Source organism: Carassius auratus, unplaced genomic scaffold (assembly GCF_003368295.1).
Source record: "Carassius auratus strain Wakin unplaced genomic scaffold, ASM336829v1 scaf_tig00214851, whole genome shotgun sequence".
NCBI classification, from domain to species: Eukaryota; Metazoa; Chordata; class Actinopteri; order Cypriniformes; family Cyprinidae; genus Carassius; species Carassius auratus.
The window spans coordinates 17,599-44,901 of NW_020527828.1; the positions used below are offsets into that span (position 1 = coordinate 17,599).

The 27,303-nt window shown below is 37.8% G+C and overlaps 3 protein-coding genes across 3 annotated transcripts; all 3 read left to right on the top strand.

The window, feature by feature from the left end:
* The first annotated feature begins 1,530 nt into the window (after positions 1-1,530).
* Positions 1,531-7,950, top strand: LOC113093044 (C3a anaphylatoxin chemotactic receptor-like). The gene is made up of 3 exons (XM_026258874.1): positions 1,531-1,760; positions 2,447-2,966; positions 7,011-7,950. The coding sequence occupies exons 2-3, from the start codon at positions 2,448-2,450 to the stop codon at positions 7,503-7,505; spliced, it is 1,014 nt and encodes a 337-aa protein (XP_026114659.1). The 5' UTR covers positions 1,531-1,760; position 2,447; the 3' UTR covers positions 7,506-7,950.
* A 2,570-nt stretch (positions 7,951-10,520) lies between these two features.
* On the top strand, positions 10,521-15,763 carry LOC113093045 (C3a anaphylatoxin chemotactic receptor-like). Its single transcript, XM_026258875.1, has 3 exons — positions 10,521-10,712; positions 11,337-11,856; positions 14,808-15,763. Exons 2-3 carry the CDS (start codon positions 11,338-11,340, stop codon positions 15,300-15,302), a joined length of 1,014 nt encoding a protein of 337 aa, XP_026114660.1. The 5' UTR covers positions 10,521-10,712; position 11,337; the 3' UTR covers positions 15,303-15,763.
* A 9,256-nt stretch (positions 15,764-25,019) lies between these two features.
* LOC113093042 (formyl peptide receptor-related sequence 1-like) lies at positions 25,020-27,019 on the top strand. The gene is made up of 4 exons (XM_026258871.1): positions 25,020-25,733; positions 26,175-26,700; positions 26,796-26,830; positions 26,908-27,019. The coding sequence occupies exons 2-4, from the start codon at positions 26,176-26,178 to the stop codon at positions 27,017-27,019; spliced, it is 672 nt and encodes a 223-aa protein (XP_026114656.1). The 5' UTR covers positions 25,020-25,733; position 26,175.
* Positions 27,020-27,303: the final 284 nt, after the last annotated feature.

A 27,303-nucleotide genomic window follows, 5' to 3' on the forward strand; every position in this document is an offset into this window, starting at 1 on the left:
TCGAACCACACAGTAATGGAAGAAGGTGGCCTGGTCTGATTTATCACTTTTTCTTTTACATCACATGGAATACCAGAGTAACTCATGGCACCAGGATGCACTATGGGAAGAAGGCAAGCTGGAGGAGGCAGTGTGATGCTTTGGGTAAATGTTCCGCTGGGAAACCTTGTGTCCTACCATCCATGTGGATGACATGTACAACCTACCTAAGCATTACTGCAGACCTTTCATGGAAATGGTATTCCCTGGTGGCTGTGGCCTTTTTCAGCAGGATAATGTGCCCTGCCACAAAGCAAATATGGTTCAGGAATGGTTTGAGGAGCACAACAAGTTTGAGATGTTGACTTGGATCTCAATGTGATCGAGCATCTGTGGGATGTGCTGAACAAACAAGTCAGATCCATGGAGATCTTACCTCACAACTTACAGGACTTAAATGATCTGTTGCTAATAGCTTGGTGTCAGGTTGGAAACCACTTCAGAACATTTTCATTTTAACTGACTGAAAACAAAATACATGGGGAATTTGTAACAGGATGTAAGCAAAAACTAAATAAAATAAGGCACACTGAAAAAATGAACCAGACATGAAAATTATATGCAAATATTGGTGTATGCTAAATAGACCACAAGACCTTGAATAGATACTGTTGAAACATTATGCACACTTATAAGAATCATTATTATAGTATTACTATCAGTATAAGCATTTTATTAATTCTTTACTTTCAAAATTCAGAAAAGAAAATTATGTTAAGTCACTATGAAGCTTTATTGACAGGAATGTGATTATATACATCAAATGCTTTAAAGATACAGTCCTCTCAAAAATAGTTCCTGAAAATTTACTCACCCTCAGGCCATCCAAGATGTAGATGAGTTTGTTTCTTCATCGGAACAGATTTGTAGAAATTTAGCTCACCAATGGATACTTTAGATCCAGTAAACTAGATCCTACTAGTAATGTAAATAATCCACAATCTGTGTGTTTGTAATAAACAAGTTCATCATGGCTCCAGACTGTTGTTATTGGCTCAACTACGGCTTCTGCTTTCTCCAGAGAAAATGTTTTCTCGTCTGAATCATGAGAGGGTATTGGGTTTAGAGACAGGATAACAGGGAATGGACTTTTTCACTGAAGACAATGTTATTATGGATTATAGACTGGTATTTTGGTTTATTCCACAGGTTAAAGTTAAATCACTTTAATGATGCTTTTCTTTCGTACACATACATCCTTCTTTTTTTTTTTCTTTGTTCACAAGTCATTAATTGAAGCACTGGAGTTGTGTTGTGTTTTTTTAATCAGCTGTTTGTACTCTCATTCTGACGGCACCCATTCACTGCAGATTATCCATTGGTGAGCAAGTGATTTTAATGCCAAATCTGTTCCAATAAATAACTAATTCATTTACATCTTGGATGTAAGATGGATAAGACTTTTTTCTTTATTTTTATTTTCCCTTAAATTATTTCAGAGGCATAATAGAGTAAACACATTATGTATCTATGTTTCTGTGTTTGGTCATCTGTCTCCTCCCTCTTCCTGTTTGTCTTGTCTTCTTCTATAAAAGACACTTAATAATCACGTTCATGGGAGAAAAGGGTTAAGAGGGAAAAATAGCTGGAAGTGATGTCGATGAACCCATCCCTCTTTTATTTGCCTGCATGCTAAACATGCTCTAACACTCAGACTCGGTCTCTGCTGGACACATTCACAAATTACTTTGCAGTGGTTCATTGAGCAAACTTTCACTGAGGTAAGAACACCCACATCAATTCAGAATACAGTTTTTAATTATTCTTTTTTTTTAACTATAATTTTCACTGCAATCAGTGCTGTGTGATGGTTTTGTTGCATTTTAGTTTTTTTATGTACTACTCATTTAATGATCTTTTTCAAACATAAGCTGCTAAATTGCCCATCTCTGTCTTCAATTGTTATGCTTCATGAGTTTTTCTTATTCCTGTGTACTACTGCTTTCTATTTTAACAAGAAAGGAGAACCAAAACTCTGATGCAAAGCAAGTTTCAGACAGATATTTTGAAACAGACTCTGAGTAAAAGCTGGGTGGCTTCTTTCATGTGAGAGCCCCATATGACTAGTTTAAGTTAAATTTAAAATAAATATAAATATTTAAACTATAATGTCAATTGTACTTAAATAATATTTTAATAACCACTCCATAAATTTACAAGGAACGAGGTGAATTAATAGGAATAACTTGTAGATGCTCATATTCTTGTACTCATATTTACCAACTTCTTATAGTTTTTGGGAATTATTTAAACATATTTTACACATTTAAGGTATCATTTCATATGTACATGTATTTTCTGAGAATTGAACTGGTGGCTTTGGCTAATCTGGTTATTTAATCTGTGTATTAATTAAAATGCTTAATTTAAACAAAAATACTATATATAACTTTTATTTGTCTTTCAGAATGGCCTCCAATACAAGTCTTCCATCGCACGATACAGTGGACAATACTGCCATTATGAATAATATTACCATTATCCTCTACACCATTACCATTATCATCGGCATCACTGGGAACTCTTTGGTCATCTGGGTGGCTAGCAAGCATCTGAAGCCCAACGTCACTAACGTATGGCTGGTCAATCTCGCTGTAGCAGACCTGATCTTCTGCTTTACCCTTGTACCTTCACTCCTCAGAAAACTTTTTTTTGACCACTGGCCTTTTGGAGCCATTATCTGCAAGTTCAGTGGTTTCTTCAAGTACACCAACATGTTCTGCAGTGTTTTTTTTCTGGCTGTCATCAGTGTGGATCGAGTGCTCTGTATCTGGCGTCCATTGTTCACCAGAGAACGACGGACGTTATGTGCTGCTCGTGTGGTCAGTGTGGGAGTTTGGATCGTGGCGGTGATCTTTAGTTCACCATACTATGTTTACCGGCAGGTCTACCCTGATGACAAAAATTTGAGCAAGTGCTCAATGGAGGTCAGAACAACTTTGGAATTCTGTCTGAATTTAAAAATGGTTACCAATAAATATCCAAGATCCAAATATCCAAAAATAATATGGCATAAATCATAATATTGGATTCAATAATTGGTTGAATAATTTATTTATATGAGTAACATTCATTGTTAACAGACAAAACAGGAAACATATGAATTTGATTACATTCACACACATTTCGGTTATTTATTGGATTTACAGCCGCATTCTATAGGGGCGGTCACACTGCACTTTTCGTTCCATTGACTTCCATTCATACGCATGCGAATGCGTCAGACAGGAAACGCAGGCGCATGTGAAAAATTTTGCATTTCGCTGCGTTCGAAAATTCAAGTTGGGTGAACTCTGACCTGCGAATTCGCATCACGTGAAGTCGTGTGACCAGTAGATGATCGCTACGTCACTGCGTGACCTCTCTGTACAGAAATTAAAAACTGAAGTGCTAATTTTAGCCGTAGCGCAGCATCCTATTTTATATAATACATATTTAAAAGAAAATAAAAAAAGAAGCTGCATGGTTCGCAGTGTCAATGGAAACAAGAACAGATGGCACATTTGAATGAGGACATGTTCTATATTTTTTTATTGTTTAGTGTGTATTTATTTATAGAGAGAGAGAGCGAGACAGAGTACAATATAATAAGACGCTTTCGACGCAGTCGCCAAAGACACAGTAAAAGCACAGATTAACCCATGTTGTGATAACTGAGTGGAAACCATTATATCTTGCCCCCGCCCATATTTGCAGCGTTGAACGAAATAATTTTGCACGTTCAAAGGCTAGTGTGACCGCACCTTCATGCGAAAAGTTTCACATTTCGCTGCGTTCGAAAGTTCAAGTTTGGTGAACTCTGACCTGCGAATTCGCATTACATGAAGTCGTGTGACCAGTAGATGATCGATACTGCGTGACCTCTCTGTACAGAAACAAAAAAATGAAGGAAATGCTAATTTTAGCCGTAGCGCAGCATCCTATTTTATATGATACATATTTAAAAGATACTAAAAAAAGAAGCCGCATGGTTCGCAGTGTCAATGGAAACAGGAACAGATGGTACATTTGAATGAGGACACGTTCTATAATTTTTTATTGTTAAGTGTGTATATATTTATAGAGAGAGAAAGACAGAGAGTACAATATAATAAGACCCTTTCGACGCCGTTGTGATAACTGAGGGGAAACAGTTATATCTTGCTCCCGCCCATATTCGCAGCGGCGTCCGAAATAATTTTGCACGTTCAAAGTGTGGCCGCACCTTATAACTGAACTTTCACCAGTAAATTTTTAGGACTCAACTGTATTTTAGATAAAGCCAATGCTGTTTGAATGGAAGTACTGGACATCTAGGACTGAATGTCACATTAAACAGTGCAAAAGAGCACTGCTGGGAGTTCTCATGTTTGGTTCCTTAAAGAGACAGAGATATAAACAAAGACTATAGAATACCCAAGACGTGTCACTTGTATAGTTTTTAATGGGAAAAAATTCAATGCTTAATATAGCCCCCTCCCCACCCAAGAGCCAATCGCTAATCGGTAAAGTCAGTGAATCAGTGCAGCTGCTGTAAAGAATCCCTGTTGCTATTGAAACAGTGTTCTGAGACATGCACTAGTACTGAGCATGTGCACTTGCTGGTCCAGCCTTGAGTCCTGCATGCGGACAGGTACCCAACGGGTGAACCGCTAATATTTGATGTGACGGGTGGAATAATATTTATGTGTCAGATGCGGTCTGGGTCAGACGGGTGACAGGCATGGGGTCAAATAGCCAAAACTATTTAAACTATTTCATCCATTACTTTTAGACAGCTGCTTTTAAACGGTCCCATGCTTGTGTTCACACTCTGTCTGTGTTCACACTCTGCTTCTGATTAAACCGTGATTTACAGCTGTAGTGATTATACCCTGAACAAAATTATAAATGCAACATTTTTTTTTTTTTTTAAGTCGGCATGAAACAGAAGTTGTGATAGTCTTTTCTTCCCTATTGTGATGTATATCCAAGTGAAGCAGCTTCTGGAATGTAGGGCGGGACTTCACCCTTCACTAGGAGTTTGATTAAGATGCAGTCTGGCCAATCTGGCATTTTTTCTGACAGACAGGAGAGTAGGATTAATGTCAGTGGACTATGGTCAAAGCCCCTGGAAAGCAAGCCTGCAACCTTTAGCCAAAAGACATAAGGGTTAATGCTAATGCTGTGTATATAGATATGCATTGGCGGTACGCAGCGAAGGAGATCAGAGGCCTGTATGATTGGCTGAGGTGCCTCACATGATACAAGTTAGCCGTTACACTTTTTCCAATTATAAAAACATATTTTTTTAAAGAAATTCAAACGGGCCAAAATGTGAATCGATCACTTCCCAGATAGCACATGTACTGTATGTACGTCTGCAAGATGTCTGTTAAAGATCTCTTGATCTGGAAAGCACCCTGGTAACACACGTACATCATGGAGACGTCTATTTGACGTCATGCATTTACATCTGCAAGATGTATTTTTTAGAGTGTTTGCTCATGTGCAATATGTCGACGTTTCCTTTTAGATGTCAGATTGATTTCTATTAGATGTCATTAAGATGTTTATGATTCAGAATTTATGTAAAACTGACATCTGAAAGATTGCACATGAGCAAACACTCAAAAAAATGTTGTCTTGCAGATGAAAAAGCATACATCAAATAGACGTCTCCAAGATGTATGAATGCTATCAGTGTTCCTGCTAGTTATAGCATGAAATACACATGAATGAACATCAGAAGTTATGTTGTCTCAACTGTGGAAAGATGTCAAAACACTAATTTTAGGTTTGACTCTGCTGACATTATTCTATTAAATTTCCTGTGTGATTTGGAAGTTGGACAAAACTTGAAAAATGCCTGAAAAAGCATTATGATTGGTCAGATCGCCTATTAATTAAACTCCCATGGAAGGGTGCTAAAAGCCTGGTCATTGGATAATCAGTATAGTCCAACCACTTTTCCAAGTCTAAGGTCTTGAGAAAGATATCGTTGAGGGGAGGGGGGGGGGGGGTTAATGTTTTTGATTGAAGATAACAAGTTCAAATGAATTTTTTTTAAATAGTGATGTGCAGGGATAAATCATTTATAATTAATACTTCAACACTGTGTAATAATTTTTTAATTGTTTCAAAAATGCCCACCGAGTTAAATGACTTCATTAGTGCCCCACTTCACACTTCAGTGCACTTTGAATAGAACATACACATTCGCTTCAAACTGGAATCATGGCGGAATATCCTTTGATGTCCACTTTGCAGGACACTTACATTTGAATAGAACAAATGTCTGAAGCCATAAGAGAAACACAAAATGTGCAGAGCAGGCTGGACTGGAGTTAAGAATCGTTGCCTTAAAGGGACTTTGATATAAACTGTCATCTGTAGTAGATCCAGTTACTGTCCTTCACCAGAGCTGCTCCCGTCAGTTTGGCAGTCTACGCACAACTCAAATTGTCCGCTCTTTACAGAAGTATAGAAACTGCTGTCCAATAATTAAGATTTGAAAGAAGAAACTGCACCTCAGCTGAACTTCTGACATGTCAAATTTGATAAGATTTTGCTGTTTTGGACGTCATCATCTTTGATATTTATCTTCATATCTTCTTCTAACAGTCTTTTAAAATGGCACACACTGTATAAAATTCAAGTGTAATTTTCAGAAGTCACGAATTTAAAAAGAGTTTGATGGAGTTTTTGTCTACTGAAATTAATTTTTAGTTTTTTCAGAATAACATCAGCTGAACAATCGTTATTGATGTTAAGAAACAGTACAATCATTTCCAGGCTCAGACCTAAGTAATTGCGGTTGTCAATCCAGAAAACTGACAGTGTGAATGTATCTTATTCATTCTTATTTACATACAGCTGAATGTGACTAATCAGATGAATAAATAATGTCAGTTCTCATTTTTGTGTGAACCATCTCTTTACACATGTACTTTCTTTTAGCATAAATGTGAAATTGTTCGCCATATATTAAAAATCTGATTTACGTTTTGCAGGAGAAAGAAGCATCAAAGAGTGACAATTCACCAGAGAAAGCTTTGTACATCATTCGCTTCTTATGTGGATTCCTGTTGCCCTTCCTGGTCATCCTGTGCTGCTACATTCTAGCTGGCTTTGGTATACGCAGAACAAGGTTTTCTGGTAAAACGAGGCCTCTCCGTATTCTTGCTGGACTTGTCTTTGCCTTTTTCATATGTTGGGGTCCCTACCACTGCCTACTGCTTGCCAAGATGGTATACAAGAAGAGCCAAGCTGTTAAAGTGGGCCTGTCTATTACTAAGGGCTTTGCGTTTTTCAACAGCTGTGTCAACCCAGTGCTGTACTTCTGCATGGGACTGGATGTTAGGCAACGCTTCAGACAAAGTATATCAGGGATTTTACGCAGAGCACTTACGGAAGAAGGCCACACTTTGCACCCCCAGGAAGGCATCGGGGAAGAAAGCTGTAATTCATTTCCAAAGACTGCAGAGATTGTTCGAGACAGACTGTAGGGCATGACTAAATTTTAAAAAAGTTTCAGTGTAACGTAATGTAATTTTTGCTTTTTAGCAGTATCAGGGGAGGCCGTGTGAAGTGTGAATTTTTTCTTTTTCGACAATCATACTACAAGACTATCTCTGAAATAATTGAATTAAGAACGTTTTAATAGAAAACATAAAAAGAAAACATTCAATAAGAGTAGTCTTCATAATTAAGAACTTTTATTGCGAAAACCTAAAAATAATTATGAAATGAACATGTATGTTTGTAAGATTTTGACACTTGCAGAGCAAATTGATTCTTGCTTTTGATAAGCTTTAGATTTCGAAACAATGGTTTTCACAAGTCTGCTTCTGTGACGTCTTAGCATTAACATTTAAGCCACTGTTTAGCAGCTACCTGTACATTTCCTTCCTCCAAAGCTAATAAACTGTGAACAGGTTTCCTGAGAAAGTCTCTTGATTAAGTGTAGAGTAATTCACTTCATATTAAGACTGCCAAAACCATAGACCTGTGTTCCTCTTCTTTGATCAAGATGTCCTACACTTTTTTTTTATTCTCTGGACTTACTCAAAGTCCCTTTCAATGTTCATTCCACGGCCATACTTGCAAAGGCTCTGAGCAGATATTTTTATTTTTTATTATTTTTTTTATTATTTTTTTTTCCTGTAATACTGTGTCTCAGCATTAGTTGGCACCACAGACTCTTTTTAAATAAGTTGTAGTGGATGAAACCACTTTCACAGAAAACAAATGCTTAACAAAATGTCACAATCAATCCCTGGTAGCACACGTACATCTTGGAGACGTCAATTTGACGTCTGCAATTACATCTGCAAGACGTATTTTTTAGAGCGTTTGCTCATCTGCAATAAGTCTATAGGACGTTTCCTTTTAGATGTCAAATAGATGTCTATTTGATGTCTTTAAGATGTTTATGATTTAGAATGCATGTAAAACTGACATCTGAAAGACGTCTGACAGAGGTTTGTGGACAGCAGATGCTTTCCAGATCAAGAGATCTTTAACAGACATCTTGCAGACGTACAGTATGTGTGCTATCTGACACTACTGCTTTTAATGCCATAACAAATAGATTTTAGTGAATGTTAATAAACATTAAATATAAACACAAACAGCATTCAACCAATTACACCAATCAGTATGTACTTGGGGAGTGAAGGCTGGCCCGTGTGCTACTATAGCTCAGATTGCTCAGGAAGTTAATGCTGGTTCTGGTGGAAAGGTGTCAGAATACACAGTGCATCACAGTTTGTTGTGTATGAGACTGCATAGCACACAATAATGGAAGAAGGTGGCCTGGTCTGATTTATCACTTTTTCTTTTACATCACATGGAATACCAGAGTAACTCATGGCACCAGGATGCACTATGGGAAGAAGGCAAGCTGGAGGAGGCAGTGTGATGCTTTGGGTAAATGTTCCGCTGGGAAACCTTGTGTCCTACCATCCATGTGGATTGACATGTACAACCTACCTAAGCATTACTGCAGACCTTCCTTCATGGAAATGGTATTCCCTGGTGGCTGTGGCCTTTTTCAGCAGGATAATGTGCCCTGCCACAAACAAATATGGTTCAGGAATGGTTTGAGGAGCACAACAAGTTTGAGATGTTGACTTGGATCTCAATCTGATCGAGCATCTGTGGGATGTGCTGAACAAACAAGTCAGATCCATGGAGACCTTACCTCACAACTTACAGGACTTAAATGATCTGTTGCTAATATCTTGGTGCAAGACACCTCAGCACACCTTCAGGGGTCTAATGGAGTCCATGCCTCGACGGTTCAGCGCTGTTTTGGCAGCAAAATGGGGACTAACACAATATTAGGAAGGTGGTCATAATGTCATGCCTGATCGGTTTTACATCTGATGTGAGGTTGGAAACCACTTCAGACAATTTTCATTTTAACTGACTGAAAACAAAATCCATGGGGAATTTGAAACAGGATGGAAGCAAAAGCTTAATAAAATAAGGCACACTGAAAAAGTGAAACAGACATGGAAATTATATGCAAATATTGGGGTATGCTAAATAGACCATAAGTACTTGAATAGATACTGTTTGAAACATTATGCACACTTATAACAATCATTATTAGTAGTATTACTATCAGTATTAGCATTTTATTAATTTTTTACTTTCAAAATTCAGAAAAGAAAATTATGTTTTGAATTAAAGTCACTATGATGCTTTATTGAGAGTAATGTAATTATATACATCATATACTTTAAAGGTACAGTCCTCTCAAAAATGACAAATTTCCTGAAAATATACTCATCTTCGGGCCATCCAAGATCGGAACAGATTTGGAGAAATTTAGCATTACTTGCTCACCAATGGATACTTTAGAACCAATGGAATATCCTATAGATATTGTGATAAAAATGAACAAATAATGTAAGTAATCCACAATCTGTGTGTTTGTAATAAAAAAAGTTCATCGTGGCTCCAGACTGTTGTTATTGGCTCAACTACGGCTTCTGCTTTCTCCAGAGAAAACGTTTTCTCGTCTGAATCATGAGAGGGTATTGGGTTTAGGAATGGACTTTTTCACTGAAGACAATGTTATTATGGATTATAGACTGGTATTTTGGTTTATTCCACAGGTTAAAGTTAAATCACTTTAATGATGCTTTTCTTTTGTATACACACATCCTTTTTTTTCTTTGTTCACAAGTCATTAATTGAAGCACTGGAGTTGTATTTTTTTTTTTAATCAGCTGTCTGGACTCTGGACTCTGTTTGGATTCTGACGGCACCCATTCACTGCAGATTATCCATTGGTGAGCAAGTGATTTGAATGCTACATTTCTCCAAATCTGTTCCAAAGAAGAAACAAATTCACATTCATTTTTTATTGATTTATTTATTTTTAGCAAATTTTCCCTTGAATTCCTTCAGAGGCATAACAGAGTAAACACATTGTGTAACTATGTTTCTGTGTTTGCTCATCTGTCTCCTCCCTCTTCCTGTTTGTCTTCTCTTCATCTGTAAAAGACACTTAATAATCACGTTCACAGGAGAAAGGGTTTTAGAGAGAAGAAGAATATCTGGAAGTGATGTTGATGAACCCAACACTTATTTATTTGCACTCATACTCGGTCTCTGCTAGACACATTCACAAATTACTGTGCAGAAGTGTTTTTTCAAACACTGATTGTGCTAACTAGTTCTTTGAGCAAACTTACACTGAGGTAAGAACACCCACATCAATTGACTATCCAGTTATTAATTTTTTTTTTTTTTTTACTATGATTTCCAATGCAATCTATGCTGTGCAATGGTTTTGTTGCATTTTTTTTATACTACTCATTTAATGAGCTTTTTCAAACATACGCTGTTAAATTGCCCATCTCTGTCTTAAATTGTCATGCCTCATATGCGTTTTTCTTATCCGTTTTAAGATGAAAGGATATTTTGCAACAGACTCTGAGTAAGAGCTGGGTGACTTCTTTCATGTGAGAGCCCCATATGGCTAGTTTAAGCTATATTTAAAATAAATATAGATGTTTAAACTATAATGTCAATTGTACTTGAATAATATTTTTATAGACCCCACATAAATATACAAGGAAAAAGTATTGGGTGATTAAGAGAAATAAACTTTAGTTGCTCATAAACTCACATTTACTCATTTCTTGAATTGTAGTTCTTAGGAATTATTTAAACATATTTTCCAACTTAAAGGTATAATTTCACATATACATGCATTTCCTGAGAGTTTAACTGGTGAATCTGGCTAATCAGTTCATCTGTGAATTAATTCAAATGTTTAATTTAAACAGAAATACTATATATAACTTTTATTTGTCTCTCAGAATGGCCTCCAATACAAGTCTTCCATCGCACAATACAGTGGACAATAATGCCATTATGAATAATATTACCATTATCCTCTACACCATTACCATTATCATCGGCGTCACTGGGAACTCTTTGGTCATCTGGGTGGCTAGCAATCGTCTGAAGCCCAACGTCACTAATGTATGGCTGGTCAATCTCGCTGTAGCAGACCTGATCTTCTGCTTTACCCTTGTACCTTCACTCCTCAAAAAACTTTTCTATGAAGACTGGCCTTTTGGAGCCTTTTTCTGCAAGTTCAGTGGTTTCTTCAAGTACACCAACATGTTCTGCAGTGTTTTTCTTCTGGCTGTCATCAGTGTGGATCGAGTGCTCTGTATCTGGCGTCCAGTGTTCACCAGAGAACGACGGACGTTATGTGCTGCTCGTGTGGTCAGTGTGGGAGTTTGGATCGTGGCAGTGATCTTTAGTTCACCATACTATGTTTACCGGCAGGTCTACCCTGGTGTCAAAAATTTGAGCAAGTGCTCAATGGAGGTCAGAACAACTTTGGAATTCTGTCTGAATTAAAAAAAGGTTTTGAATAATTATCAAAGAAACTATATTGATATAAAATCATAATATTGGATTCAATAATTGGTTGAATAATTTAATTATATAAGTTACATTCATTGATAGCAGACAAAACAGGGAAAATATGAATGCAATTACATTCACACACATTTTGGTTATTTATTGGATTTACAGCCGCATTCTATAACCGAACTCTCACCAGTAAAATTTAAGGATACACAACTGTATTTTTCGATAAAGCTAATGCTGTTTGAATGGAACATACTGGAAATCTAGAACTGAATGTCACATTATACAGTGCAAAAGAGCATTGTTGGAAGTCCAATCCAAGAGTCCTGCATGCAGGCAGGTATTCCGATGGGTGAACCGCTAATATCTGAAGTAACATTAGAGGCTTCTGATTACAGCGCGATTTGCAGCACTGAGTATTGTAGTTAGTTGCCCTGCTACTGATTGACAGTTGTAGTGATTATATTAAAGTCAGCATGAAACAGAAGTTGCAATAGTCTAGTAGAAAGATATGCATTGGCTGTACTTAGGGAAGGAGACCAGAGGCCTTTGTATGATTGGCTGAGGTGCCTCACATGATCCAAGTAAGCCATTACGCGTTTTTTCCAATGATAATTAATATAGACCCTCTCATCTCCCAATAGTAAGAAAATCTTTGTTATGGTGTATTGATGACTTTCCATGGTTGAGACTTCAACTCTAATGTTCATTCATGTTTATTTCATGCTTTAACTAGTAGTAAAGTGCTGATCGGTTCACATGCCGCTTGAACTGAGGTGTTTGCATTCTCATGCCACACAGATGATGTGTGAAAAATATACTGCCACACAGTGAAAAATACATCACAGAGCAAAGAAGACAATGACAATGTGCTGTCAGACAAGACAGAGCAGGTAACCTTTTGGTGTGAAACAAAGTCTCAGCTTTCAAAGTTTGTCATATTTTTTTAATAATTTCAAACAGTAAATGTAATTTTGTTGCTCTTTAAAGTGACTTATCACTGTAGTACATCAGTACAAGCAGTTCAAAATGTGACTCAATCACTTCCTGCTAGTCATAGCATGAAATACACATGAATGAACATCAGAAGGTGTGTTGTCTCAACTGTGTGAAATACACTATTTTTTAAGTTTGACTCTACTGATGTTAATTTATTAACTTTCCTGTTTGGTTTGTTTGTCGGACAAAATGGCAGATTCAGCATTATGATTGGTCAGATTGCCTGTCAATCAAACTCCCGATGAAGGGTGCTAAAAGCCTGGTCACTGGATAGTCAGTATAGTCCAATCCCTTTTCCAAGTTTAACGTCATGAAAAGAAAGATGTCTTTGAGAGGGGGAGAGGAACATGGTGGAATATCCTGTGGTGTCCACTTCGCAGGGCACTTACGTTCGAATAGAACAAAGGTCTGAAGCATAGACTGTACAAAAACATGGACATAGTGTCTGTGATGTCACCCATAGGTTTCCGAAGAGTGTTTTTGAAGCCAAAAGTAGGCGGGGCCAGTTGTCACCATCTTGGAAGTGCATCACTGTGCATCACTCCTGGATAATTGAAATGGGCAAAAAGGCAGTAGCTGGTTGCTGAAACCACACCCACCTAGCTCGACGGCGGCGACAGCAGTGGCAATCCACCTGTCACTCAAGTGGCCATGTCCTTAATTATATACATTAAGACTTGAAATAATTTAAATGGATGAGAAAAAAATTCACCCCCTCACAGTTATCATGAAGGGCAAAATTAACTATATAGACCAAAATTATCTTTTGAAATAAACCTGTTTTTTTCTGCTGTAAAGTTGGGCATTTTAATATGGGGAGTCTATGGGATTGACTCCCTATTGCAGCCAGCCTCCAAAGACCAGTTGACAAATTACAGTTTAAGTCACTTCTGTATTGGCTTCACAATAGAGAGTGGGAGGTTGTCGCTTCGTCTGAAGCCATAATTGAAACATACAAAATGTGTAGAGCAGGGTGGCGCAAGGACTGGAATTGGTAACCACTGCCTTAAAGGGGCTTTGATATAAACTGTCATCTGTAGTAGATCCAGTTACTGTCCTCCACCGGAGCTACTCCCGTCAGTTTTGTAGTTTACACACAACTCAAATGCTCAGAACTTTACAGAAGTATAGAAACTGCTGTCCGACAATAAAGATTTGACAGAAGAAACTGCACCTCAACTGAACTTCTGTCGTGTCAAATGTGATAATATTTTGCCATTTTGGACATCATCATCTGTGATGAATTTAAAAACTGTTTGATGGAGTTTTTGTCTACTGAAAGTAATTTTTTTCCCCCCAGAAAAACATCAGCTGAATAATCGGTATTGATGTTAATCAACAGTGCAATCATTTCCAGGCTCAGACCTATAATTAATTGCGGTTGTCAATCCAGAAAACTGACAGTGTGAATGTATCTTATTTACATACAACTTTATTTAAAAACTGAATGTGAAACATCAGATGGATAAATAATGCTAGTTCTCATTTTTGTTTGAACTATCCCTTTAAATGTAATTTCAGTAACACTTTATTTCGGTAGTCCACTTTAGACATTTTACTAATAGTAAGTAACGTTGCAACTACATGTCAACTAGCAGTTAGTAGAGTATTAGTAGACTCTCAGACTATCAGCTTAATATCTTCTAACACTTTCTTTGTCAACTTATTCAAATAAACATAAACCTAACCTAACAGTCTACGCTGAGAGTTAGTAGACATGTGGTTGCAAATAATGACATTTAGTTGATATGTAGTTAACATGTAGTTGACATGTAGTTACAAAGTTACTTATAGTTAGTAGAATGTCTAAAGTGGACTATCAAAATAAAGTGTAATCGTACTTTCTTTTAGCATAGTAAATGTGAAATTGTTTGCCATATATTAGTAATCTGATTTACTTTGTGCAGGTGAAAGAAGCATCAAAGAGTGACAATTCAGCAGAGAATGCCTTGTACAGCATTCGCTTCTTATGTGGATTCCTGTTGCCCTTCCTGGTCATCCTGTGCTGCTACATTCTAGCTGGCTTTAGAATACGTAGAACAAGGTTTTATGGTAAAACACGGCCTCTCCGTATTCTTGCTGGACTTGTCTTTGCCTTTTTCATATGTTGGGGTCCCTACCACTGCCTACTGCTTGCCAAGATGGTATACAGGAAGAGCCAAGCTGTTAAAGTGGGCCTGTCTATTGCTAAAGTATTTGCGTATTTCAACAGCTGTGTCAACCCAGTGCTGTACTTCTGCATGGGACTGGATGTTAGGCAACGCTTCAGACAAAGTATATCAGGGATTTATCGCAGAGCACTTATGGAAGAAGGCCACACTTTGCAGCCCCAGGAAGGCACTAGGGAAGAAAGCTGTAATTCAATTCCAAAGACTGCAGAGGTTGTTCGAGACAGACTGTAGGGCATGACTAAAGTTGAAAAAAGTTTTAATGTAATGTAATGTAATTTTTGCTTTTTAGCAGTACCCGTCAATGAGGAAATTTTATGGGGAGGCCATGTGAAGTGTGAATTTTTTCTTTTTTTTTTTACAATCATACTACCAGACTATCTCTAAAATAATGAAATTAAGATTTTATTTATAGAAAACTAAAAAAGAAAACATACAATAAGAGTAGTCTTCATAATTAAGAACTTTTATTGCGAAAACCTAAAAATTATTATGAAATCAACATGTATGTTTGTGAGTACGATTTTGACACTTTTGCAGAGCAAACTGATTCTTGCTTTTGATAAACTTTGGATTTTGAAATGATGGTTTTCACAAGTCTGCTTCTGTGATGTCTTATTAACATGTAAGCCACTGTTTAGCAGCTACCTGTACATTTCCTTGCTCCAAAGCCAATAAACTGTGAACAGGTTTCCTGAGAAAGTCTCTTGATTTAGTGTCGAGTAATTCACTTCATATTAAGACTGCCAAAACCATAGACATTTGTTCCTCTTTTCTGATCAAGATGTCCTAAACTTTTTTTATTCTCTGGACTTACTCAAAGTCCCTTTCAATGAAAGCCTCTTCACTCAGCAGCCATATTTGCAATGGCTCTGAGAAGAAATTTCATGCATGCAAGTCCTACCTACTTGAATGGGGAAATCCTGAAATCTTTAAAAACTGCTTGCCAAATATAACATATTAAATCAGCAACATCTGACATGAACTGTCGCATAAAAGTTGTTTCTCATGCTAAAATAGTGAATAGTGAATAAAAAAACCTTATACAGTATTCTAAGCAGGACCAGCCAATGTGCATGTGCAGTAAGCACGTCTCAGAATTTAAAAGGGTTAGTTCACCCAGATAGCAAATTTATGCAATTAATAACTTACCCTCATGTTGTTTCAAAACCGTAAAACCTCGGGTTTGAAAAAACATAAGGGTAAGTTATTAATTACATAAATTTGCTATCTGGGTGAACTAACCCTTTAAGTAAAGTTTTATATTGTTTAGTTAATTATTGTTCTATTAATGTAACCATCTATGAATGAACTGAGCTGAGTCATTGCCAGACGTGGCCCAGACTCTACAGCCAGACTCGGGCCGGTTATGGTGAACAGGAATCGGGCCAGTGCTTTTCCAAACAGCAGATGACTCTGAGCCGGGTCTGTTTCCAAACTGGCAAACACGGATCAAGCCCGAGCGTGGTTTCAGTGGGTGGGAGCGGATCAGGGCTGCGTCCGTGGAAATGAGCGTGGTTTTTTTTTTTGGAGTTCAGAAGAGAAGACAAGAAGTCAAGATGGCCGAGACAGATACAGACTGATCGCTGTTATCCTCAAAAACCTCACCGAGGTATGACACACCGTGCCATCAAACTCTTCTACTAATAAATGTTTTTATTGATCCTTAGATCTATTTCAGACTGTAATGTTGGCGAACACTAAGGCCTAACTTATGTTATCAGAGGACTTGCTAACATGAAGAAAACGTCCAAGAGGTCTGTAATAATACGTAATTAACAAATTTTAAGATGGATTACTTTAATTACTTAATTTAAACTTTAGTAATTTTAACTGAGTCTATTAATTTTTGTTGTTTAAGATTGCTGCGTGATGATTATAGTGAGCTAGCAATGTTAACGTTAAAGTGCTAACTCTTGAAGGATGAGATCACTTCTGAATAACAATTTCCTTATTTTTGAGGAAAACATTCCAGGGTTTTTCTCTATATAGTGGACTTCAGTAGGGTTCACTGGGGGAAAGGTCCAAACTGCAGCTTCAGTGCAGTTTCAGAGGGCTCTACATGATCCCAGCCCATCCATGTTGGATGATTTGGAAATTGGAAGAGAACCTACCCTAACTGTTTCGAACAGAACTGCACAGAGTACGCATGGTAAGCTTTTGAGATTAAAAAGCTTGTCTTAAGGCAGCCACAAAACTTTTTTAAGTTGAAAGGTGTGAATATTTTTTACAGTGTATGATTCTTTAGGGTCTTGAAAAGTCTGTAACATAGTTTGGTTAAAATTTCTCAATGGTAATGTAAAAACATATTTTTACCCTGTCAAAAACAGCTCTATTGTCTAGGGATGCACCGAATCCAGGATTCGGATTCGGCCGAATACTGGCCATTTTGACGGGGTTCGGTTTCGGACGAACCTTAGTTTTTTTTTCACCGAACCGAACCCTAGGCTTGCGCTACGCTGGTCGACGTCACGCGGCCATTGATTGCGTGAAGGTGTTTATATGAGGAGGAACACGGCCCGACAGTTCGCTCTAAACTAAATGGTTCAGGAATCTTGAGCGGCTGGGACGATTTACCGTAGCAATACAGAGCCAGCCAGTCACATCGGGTGCTGACGTGGAGATAAGCGATTTTTCGGTGAGGCTTTTGATTCCTCTCAGAGAGGATCCTCTTCAGTGGTGGAAAACAAACCAGCAGGAATTTCCACTGCTGGCAAAAATGGCAAAAATCTACCTCTGTGCCCAGTGAAAGACTTTTCAGTACTGCTGGGGACATTAGTTCTCACACTCGCAACCGGCTATCACCTGTTAATGCAGAGCGTCTTTTTTTTTTTTTTTATTAACTCTAATTTCATGTGAAAGATTAGAGGTTTTACGTTAATTTAATTATGATGCAGGAGATGTGTGTGATCTTCCGTAATATTTTTCGTAATATTTAGCTACTGTTCTAATCGTAGCCTATACTGTTATAAACTAAAACTAAACAGACTACTATCCATGTTTATTGAGTTAATGTTCAATTACATTCATTTCAGTTAAGTCAACAAACATATTCTGATTTTTAAAAAGAAAAGAAAAACGCTAAGCTTGGTAATTGTCAAAAAAGTTTTTCTCACTTGTCATCCTGTCATAATGTTGCCTATTCTTTTTTTTCTTTCTTTTTTTACAGTTAAAATAAAAATGAAAAATACATTGCTGTGGACGTTGTTTACTTCATTAAGTGTTTTACTGTGTTATTTGAATAAGGATGCGAGTAGGATTCGGTATTCGGTTTCGGATTCGGCCGAATCTTAAACGGTTGATTCGGTATTCGGCCGAACCCCAAAAATCTGGATTCGGTGCATCCCTACAATTTTCAGAGCAAGCCGTTTTGTAGCATTTTCCTTTAAATGTTAATGAGCTCTGCTGACCCTGCCCCTCTCTTCAGGTCTGCTCTCTGAGGGACTGTTTATACTTTAGCTGCACATTTATAGTGAAACTTGCTAATTAATTAATAGGAAAAGCGATTTGCAAAGATTCTTTATAAAAAAAAAAAAAACGTACACACTTCTGTAGGTGAAGCTGGATCACAAATGATTTGCGGCAACATAGACACATTTATGTAGCTCGGGGGCGCATTCGCTTCAAAAACAAAACTAATCCACGGCGTCTTCAATGGCTCAGATGTCGGGAGTAAATGACAACTGCTTTGTTCATCATTACATCCAACAAAAGAACACCTCAATCACACACACTCTTGTCTACATCCGCTCCGCCGGTGAAACAATGGAGGACTGATGACAGCTCACTCAGGGCGGGTCTAAGGTTAGACACCAGTCCGGTCTGCTAAAACGCTTTTGTCAATCAAACTTTCATGGGAGGGGCCTATCTGTTTGATGTCACAAAGACAGGCATCTGAGATGGGCTCGATTTGAGAAAGGGGTAAAGATTTATGCAGAAAAAAAAAGAAAAAACCTGGGTGGATTTTTATCATTTTAGGGCAGTTGTGTAGCCTACACATGATGCCAACAAACATTTTAGTTCAAAAAACTTGTAAAAGTGCATGTAGCATCATATGACCCCTTTAACACAGCCTAATTCAATTTGGTTTCATATAGGCCACCAAAGGCTATATTTAAAAGAGTTGGTGGGTTTTTATTGAAATGTGATTTTGAGATTTCAAAATTGCCTGTTAAGCTTTCAAATTTCAAGCAGATATTGCAATACTGGAAAATGATAGCCTATTTACCCCCAAAACTTAATTTATCCACCATGTGGAATAATGGTATTATTACAATACATGAGGAACAATGTTAATGCCAAATGAAGATGGTCAGTTAATTCAGAATTATGCATTCATGGATAAATTTGCAATATAATGTTTCTTTAGAGAATATAACACTGTGTGTAGAGCCATCTGTCTTGTATTCAATATAAAATACTCATATTCATAACATTTTCTGATGTAAGACAGAACTATTTAGATCATGGACAGATGCATTATTTCCTAAATAATTAAAATATGGAGACCAAATATACCACCTGTTATGGAATACCACAGGAGGCTGAGGATAACAGAAATACAGTTTATTGAGGCACAAGCAGAGGAGCGGGTAGTGCTGGGTAAAGTGATATGGAGGATGGCTGTGATGAATCCGTAGTAGCAGGGTAGAGACGTCAAGGAGGGAGGTGTACCACACACATGCACGGAGACGGCTGGGAACTTCTGGAGATCACTGAAGAGAGGTAAGCAGAGATAGAGTTAGCCCTTAGAGTTAGCATACAGGTAAGACCTTGTTGCGAACGAGACCGGTTGCTGACTGGGTGTGTGTGTGTGGTATCTGTAGTGCAGAGGTGATTGGATGGTGATGAGGATCAGGGGGAAGTGCTCAGTACTCAGGTGAGAGCGTGAGTTGTGAATGAATGGAGGTGGAACCTGGCGTGTGTGTAACAGTATGCCCCTCCCTACGGCCCGCTCCTGAGTGCTGAGGACCCTGACGACGTGGTGGACATCCTCTTCCTTTGGGACCTGGCCTGTTAGGATGACTGGAGTGGAAGATGTTTAGTAAGTTCGGATCCAGGATGTCGTTGCGTGGGACCCATGAAAGTTCCTCTGGACCATATCCTTCCCAGACCACTAGGTATTCAAGTTGTCCACAACGCCACTGGGAGTCCAGGATGTCTCTTGCGTCGTAGGCAGCACAGTCTTCAAGGAGGAATGTGGGGGGGGGGGGCTTCGGCTTCATGAGGTTCTGTGGAGGGAGAAACAGAGGGATGGTGAGGCTTAAGGAGAGACACATGGAAAGTGGGGTGAATCCGGTACTCAGGTGGTAATTGGAGTTTGTAAGTGACCGGATTGATCTGCTCATGGATGGTGAATGGGCCAATGAATCTGGGACTTAGCTTGTGGCAGGGCAGGCACAGGCGGATGTCCCGGGTGGACAGCCAGACCTTCTGACCGGGTTGGTATGTAGGGGCCTCAGATTGGCGAAGTTCAGCTGTCTTTCTGCGCCTACGTAGGACCTGCTGGAGTTGGTGGTGGGCCACGTCCCAGACCTTCTCGCTCTCTATGGCAGAGAAATCCGTGGGTTCACCTGACCAGGGGAAGAGTGGAGGTTGGTAGCCGAGCACGCACTGGAATGGAGTGAATCCAGTGGTAGGTTGCCGCAGGGAGATCTATGCGTACTCGGCCCACCCTAGGAACTGGTTCCAGGAGTTCTGGTGGCCGTGAGAGAAGGTACGGAGGAAGCGTCCAATCTCCTGAACCTTCCTCTCCATCTGCCCATTAAATTGTGGATGGTATCTGGAGGACAGACTGATGGCCACACCTAGGAGTATACAGGTAAGACTTTGTTGTGAACGAGACCGGACGCTGACTGGGTGCGTGTGTGTGGTATTTGTAGTGCAAGGGTGATTGGATGGTGATGAGGATCAGGGACAACACTCCCAATAAATGTCCAAACAGCAATTCTTTCACAGGATTTATTGTGTTATATCTTACATTTAGCATGTGATGTTGGTTTCATAGGAAACATTATACTTGTTACCATGCCCATCTGCTCAGTGTCTGCCTGCATGTAGCCTATAAATAAGTTTAGACAATTTGCAAGAATGTTTAGCTTCTTTCTAGATTGGCCTTTGGAATTTCATACTGTCAGGAATTGATCAATGTGTATAGCCTTCAGCATGCTAAGGTCATGGTAATGCCAATGCCCTTATAAGGCACTTCAAGTTAGTTCATGGCCTTTGCCCAGGAAAAAGCGCTTTTGTCTACTAGAAAAAGAGGACTTTCAGACAGTGTTCAGTGAAGACAGTCCAAAGATGACAGTGTGAACTAAATAACTTAATGCTGAACATTGCCAGAGAATGCAGAGCAATCCCAGTCTGCCTTTTGTAATGGGAGTAAAAAAGTCTTGCCTTTTAAATTTGTAGCAATATTTCCACTCCACTGCAAATTTTCTTTTTTACTTTTAATATAATGTCTGTGAGTGTCTTATGTCATATTTAACTTACATAAGATTTTACAATATCTGCACTTTTTGAGGTGTTAATAGACAGTTTTAATGGACACATTTTACATTAATTTGTTATCTTATTTTTCGTGGTTAAACTGAATGTACGTTAGTTTCCTAAAGGAAACAATGTTATGTAACAAAGACTAGCATAATTATTTTGAGACTGTTTAAGTGGTAATTGTTAAAAGTAATGTTTTGCATGTAATATTTCAGACTTGTTGAGCTTTGTCTTCATTGTATCTGAGCTGGGAGTTAATTACACAGAAGCCTGCTTTTGTGTGGAGGAGGCGATTTTCTCAGCTTCTTCAGGAGAGAGACAGTTTTAAGGCAAGTAACTTCATAAATCAAAATGTATCTTTTTTTAAATATTTTTTTTTTTACTAAGACTAAAAGTTTTTGTCGATGTTGAATGCCAGAGACAAGATAACTTAATTCTTTTGAGACTGATGTGAGTAATTTTTAGAAATAAATACATGTTTCTGTTGCATCCTGTCTGTTTATATCACATTTTGATGTCCTTTTTTTCTGTGCAGAACTCAAACGAACTTTGGAGTTAAGGGCACAGAAGCCTGCTTGTGTGAGGAGGAGGCGATTTTCTCAGCTTCTTTGGAAGAAAGGGAAAGACCTTTTAAGGCAAGTAAACTTCAGAATTATCAATTATTTATTTATATTACTAAGGGTAAACTATTTATATTACTAAATTTTTTAGAAACTATATGTTTCTGTTGTCTCCTGCCTGTTTACTTAACATTTTGAAGCAACAGCAGTGCTTATGATTTACGTGCTTATTTCATGACACCATTGATGTCTGTGTTTTTCATTGCAGAACTCAAACCAAATTTGGAGTTGTCTGATTTGGAGAGTCATCATTCTTGGTCTTCCCTCTTAAGGAATAGTTCACACAAAAAATAATTGACTTGCCCTCATTCCATTCCAATATTTATATATGAATAAATCTTAAATTATATGATAATGAACATGTCTGTCAGAATAGTCTCCAAGACTTGCAATGGAGTACAAAAATTAAGAGAATATTAAATATATTTATTTGTGTTACAAAAATGAGCAGAGTTTGTATGGGTCTGGAACAACATGTGGAGAGTTTTCATTATTTGGTGAACTAAACCTTTGAAGAGCAGTCCTACACGTACAAAAATTTGTGATGTATGTGAATATCATGTCTGTTTTAATGTTTCAGTAAAGAAGTAGCTTTCTGAAAGCAATATACTGTATTTATTCAAACAATATCACATGACCTCAGACTAATGCTGCCATTATAGCCTTCTGGAGCGCTGCGGTAGACAGTGACATTAAACATTCACACAAGTGTTGAAATTATAAAACTGACTATTTACCTATTCTTACTGATGTGAATACACCTCTATCTGAAAATGGATAGAGTTTAATTAAATATTTTCTTTTTTCAGATATTTTTCTCTTTTTAGGCCACAGATGAGAACAGGTGGTGACTGGGATGAATGAGGGTCAAAGACTGCATGACTACATCTACTATGCTAAAGAGATCATGAAAATTGACAGTGATGCATGATCTGTATTCATGGACTATGAAACAAACCGTAAGTGTATAATTTGTAAAAACGTAATGTTAAATGCTTGTTCTGTGTTGTTTAGTAGGAATGGAGTTTACACTCCGTCATTCATACACATGCTCACATTCTTTCACACACACACACACACACTGTTAATGTTATAATATCAGTGTAAATGTTGTGGTTTATTTGTGTACTGTCATGCCAGAGTAGTTTGTAAAGAACTTAACTAATTGTACAAATATTGTATAATAGTGTTTTTGTATATTTTTTATACCAGTGGTTCCCAACATTTTTCAACTCGCAGCCCACACAACCAAACACATATGTTTGCGCGGCCCACTGCAAACAAAATTAACTCACCCTGCTATTGTTGGGGAAATAACTTACAGTAGTACTCAGAAGCTAGATTGTTAACTGTCTTTATTGAATGCACTGGCAATGAACAGAAAATAACTTGGGCTGGCACAGCTTGGCAAAACTGCTGTTGTTCTGTAGCATATGCAGCAAAAATATCTAAGATAAATTGGCAGTTTATTCTTCAACCAATCAGCAAGCTCGAATAGTGGAAGCATAGTTACAGTTTAATATTTAGTTTTTGTTATTTAATTATATGAAATAATGTTATGTTATGACTTTTACATATGAACAATATTATTTGAATAGTAATTGGCGGCCCACCAGTTGAAAACCACTGTTTTATACCACATATATAAAAAGTAGTGGTGGGCATAGATTATTTTTTTTAAAATCTAGATTGATCTCACTGTGATCTTGAAATTAATCTAGATTAATCTAGATTAAAATGGCTCATTCGAATTCTGCCGACGGCATTCAGAATATGTGTGTTACCCAAATAAAATTGACAAACATTATGTCTTTGAGAAGGGGTTTATCAAGCTAGGTGGTGCATTAGAAAAGGGGCTCATCTCCTGTTTCCAAAATGCATCACAAAGTGCTTGAAAAAGCTGTAAACTAATTCCACATTGCACAAGGTGCAAACAACATTACACCTGTTTCACGCCAATGTTTAATTTAATTTAATTTTTTCAAATTTGTAGGTATCAACGTACAGACACCAAATAATTAAATGTAAAATAGCACTGGATAATCTTTAATGTAAAAATGAAATATGCAATCAAACCTACATTTATTCAGACACCTTCAACATTTCTCACATTATTACAGTTTTGCTATATATATATAAAAATTATATCTGGTCTCTGAATAATTTTTGGTTTGAATGTTAAAACTACAAAGTAATTCAGTGAAAAGAGCAGTGAGTGATTTTCTTTCATTTTCTTGGATTAACATTACAGCAGCCAGTAGCTAAATTAGGCGTGGTCACTTTAAGAGACGATGAACGCATCCAATATAACACACATCCCAGTTTTTCCCTCAACTGTTTACTTTCACTTAAGAAATAACTGACAGTTTTTTCGAGCATAGTTTCCAAGGTGGATATTTTGACATATTTTGTATGTATTTGTCGTCACAAGAGCAAAAATGAGCAAATTCGATGTTCAAGTGTTTTGAGACACCTTTCTTTTCTTTTCGCTGTCCGTGATACGCAGCCCTCTCTCTCTCCCCACACCGAACACAGTGCACGAATAACCAGCTACTCCGTTCAGCTTTTCCGTGTCTTGTGTTTGGATGCTTTAATGAATTTAGTTAAGGCTTAAAAACATGTGAAAAAGATAAGCTTTCATGACGATGCGCAGCAGTGGCCCGTCAACTTTCCTGAGCATCTTTTTAGGCTGGCCTCAGCCAGTCGGTTAAATAAAATATCAAGGTGAAAGTCATCATAGCTAACTTAGTATAGACCCAGCTCCCAACCCAACTTTGAGAATAGATTAACGGCGATATTTTTTTTATCGGCCGATAAGAGTCTCGTAGCACGTTAATGCCGATAACGGCCCACCACTAATAAAAAGTCACATTTTATCTTAAAAGTTATATTCAAATGTTCAATACTTTGTTGATAAACTCAGTAGCTGTTAATGCCATACTTTTCTGAATTTCACGTTACTCTTTGACTGTTTTCTCTTGTTTTTAATACATATTTACCATTTGATTTGTAGGTATAATGCCTAGTTCGATTTGGGGTCATTTTAGCCTAGCAATGCAGTAATTTTAAACCATAAAAAATCAACCCAGCATGCTGGGTTAAGCATAATAACCCAACTTGTTGGGTTAAAATAACCTAGTGCTGGGTTCGTCCCCTTTTGACCCAGCACTGGGTTGCCAAAATAACCCAATTACATTTCTCTGTAACACAGGAGTTTTGGCTGATTATAACCTGCAGAATTTGATGCGTTCGTAGACAAAATTTGCACATCTCCTCCCACTTCCTCCCTGTCTTCCCTTGTTGCCAAAGAGCACACTTTAGAATGACTGGACAAAAAATGCAGTGAGAATAACCTGTTTATCATGAAAGAAAGGCAGCTGCAAGTGATGTCAGTGAAGTCGCTTGTATATTAATTTGTGCACTGATGATACAGTCACTATTTGACACTCAAACATAGCTGAACATATTGACAAAGGATCTTGTAATGCTGTTTATCCTGAGATCGAGAGTTTTGGCTGATTATTGCAAAAACGCTTTCTGACACTGTGTCCAGGTAAGAATTTAACAATTCATCACCAGATTTGTTGCATGAATTAATGTATTAAAGAAATATAAATAAAATAGTACTTAAATGAAAAAATATTAAATATTTTTTATAATACATTTAATTTGAGATAAAATATAATAAAATACATTGATTAAAGTGTGAATGATATCCTAAATATAATGAGAGATGAAAAGTCTTAACAGAAATTTTCTGTTAACCCATGATTTAGCAGGAAAATTAAAAATCTATATATGATCTCAGTAAAGGCTTTCAGTTTAATAATGTGTACCCTCTTGGTTGCCAGACAAGACTCATCATGTTTCTCTAACTGTGATGTGAAGCTTGTGAAACTTGCATGTTACCACATGCTTATGATGTGATTGTGTACAGACCTACAGAAGAAAAACGGAAAAACAATTTTAAAGGATTTATCTGTTTTGCTTGTAGAATGATCTCCAATCCAACTCTTTCCCCTCAATCCAACTCCAATACCTCAATGTCCTATGAGAAAACAACAGTAGACATTGTCTTCTATTCAATCATAGTTCTCTTTGGCACCACTGGGAACTCTTTGGTCATCTGGGTAGCTGGATTCCGAATGAAACCCACCGTCACAAATGTTTGGCTGGTCAATCTCGCTGTAGCAGACCTGATCTTCTCCCTGACACGAGTCACTTCTCTCATCTCAAGTCTGTTCTTTGACCACTGGCCTTTTGGGGTTTTTCTCTGCAAGTTTAACGGTTTCTTCAAGTATGCCAACATGTTCTGCAGTGTTTTTCTTCTGGCTGTCATCAGTGTGGATCGAGCGCTCTGTATCTGGCATCCAGTGTTCACCAGAAAACGCCGGACGTTATGTGCTGCTCGTGTGGTCAGTGTGGGAGTTTGGATTGTGGCAGTGATGTTAAGCTCACCGTACTTTTTGTACCGACAGGTCTTCCTTGAAAAGAACAACTTGAGCCACTGCTCATTCAAGGTAAGAATGGTGTTATAAATTACTGCATGTGTCACCCTTCATTAGCTTGCATAAATATTCATTTTATTATTATGTATTCATAATTGTATTTTCAGGAGAAAGGAGAAGAAGGAGATGGCAGTTCAGCAAAGTATGTCTACTATTTCACTCGTTTCATCTGTGGATTCTTGTTGCCCTTCCTGGTCATCCTAATCTGTTATATACTAGCTGCTGTTGGGATACGCAGAACACGGCTCTCTGGAAAATCAAGGCCTCTTCGGATTCTTGTCGTTTTGGTCTGTGCCTTTTTCTTATGCTGGGCTCCCCTATCACGTTCTAGGACTGGTCAAGTTGGTGAATAGAAACAACAAGGCAGTAAAAGAAGGATGGGCTATGGTTTCAAACTTAGCTTATTTCAACAGCTGCATTAACCCGGTTCTGTATTTCTGCATGGGATTGGATTTTAGTCGATGCTGCAACCAAAGTTTGTCTGGGATTTTTCGCAGAGCTCTTATGGAGGAAAGCCACAGTCTCTCACATCAAGGGACTAGAGAAGAAAACTGTAATTCCATTCCAAAGACTGCACATACTGAGTGTGAAACTAAATTTTAAGAGATTAATATC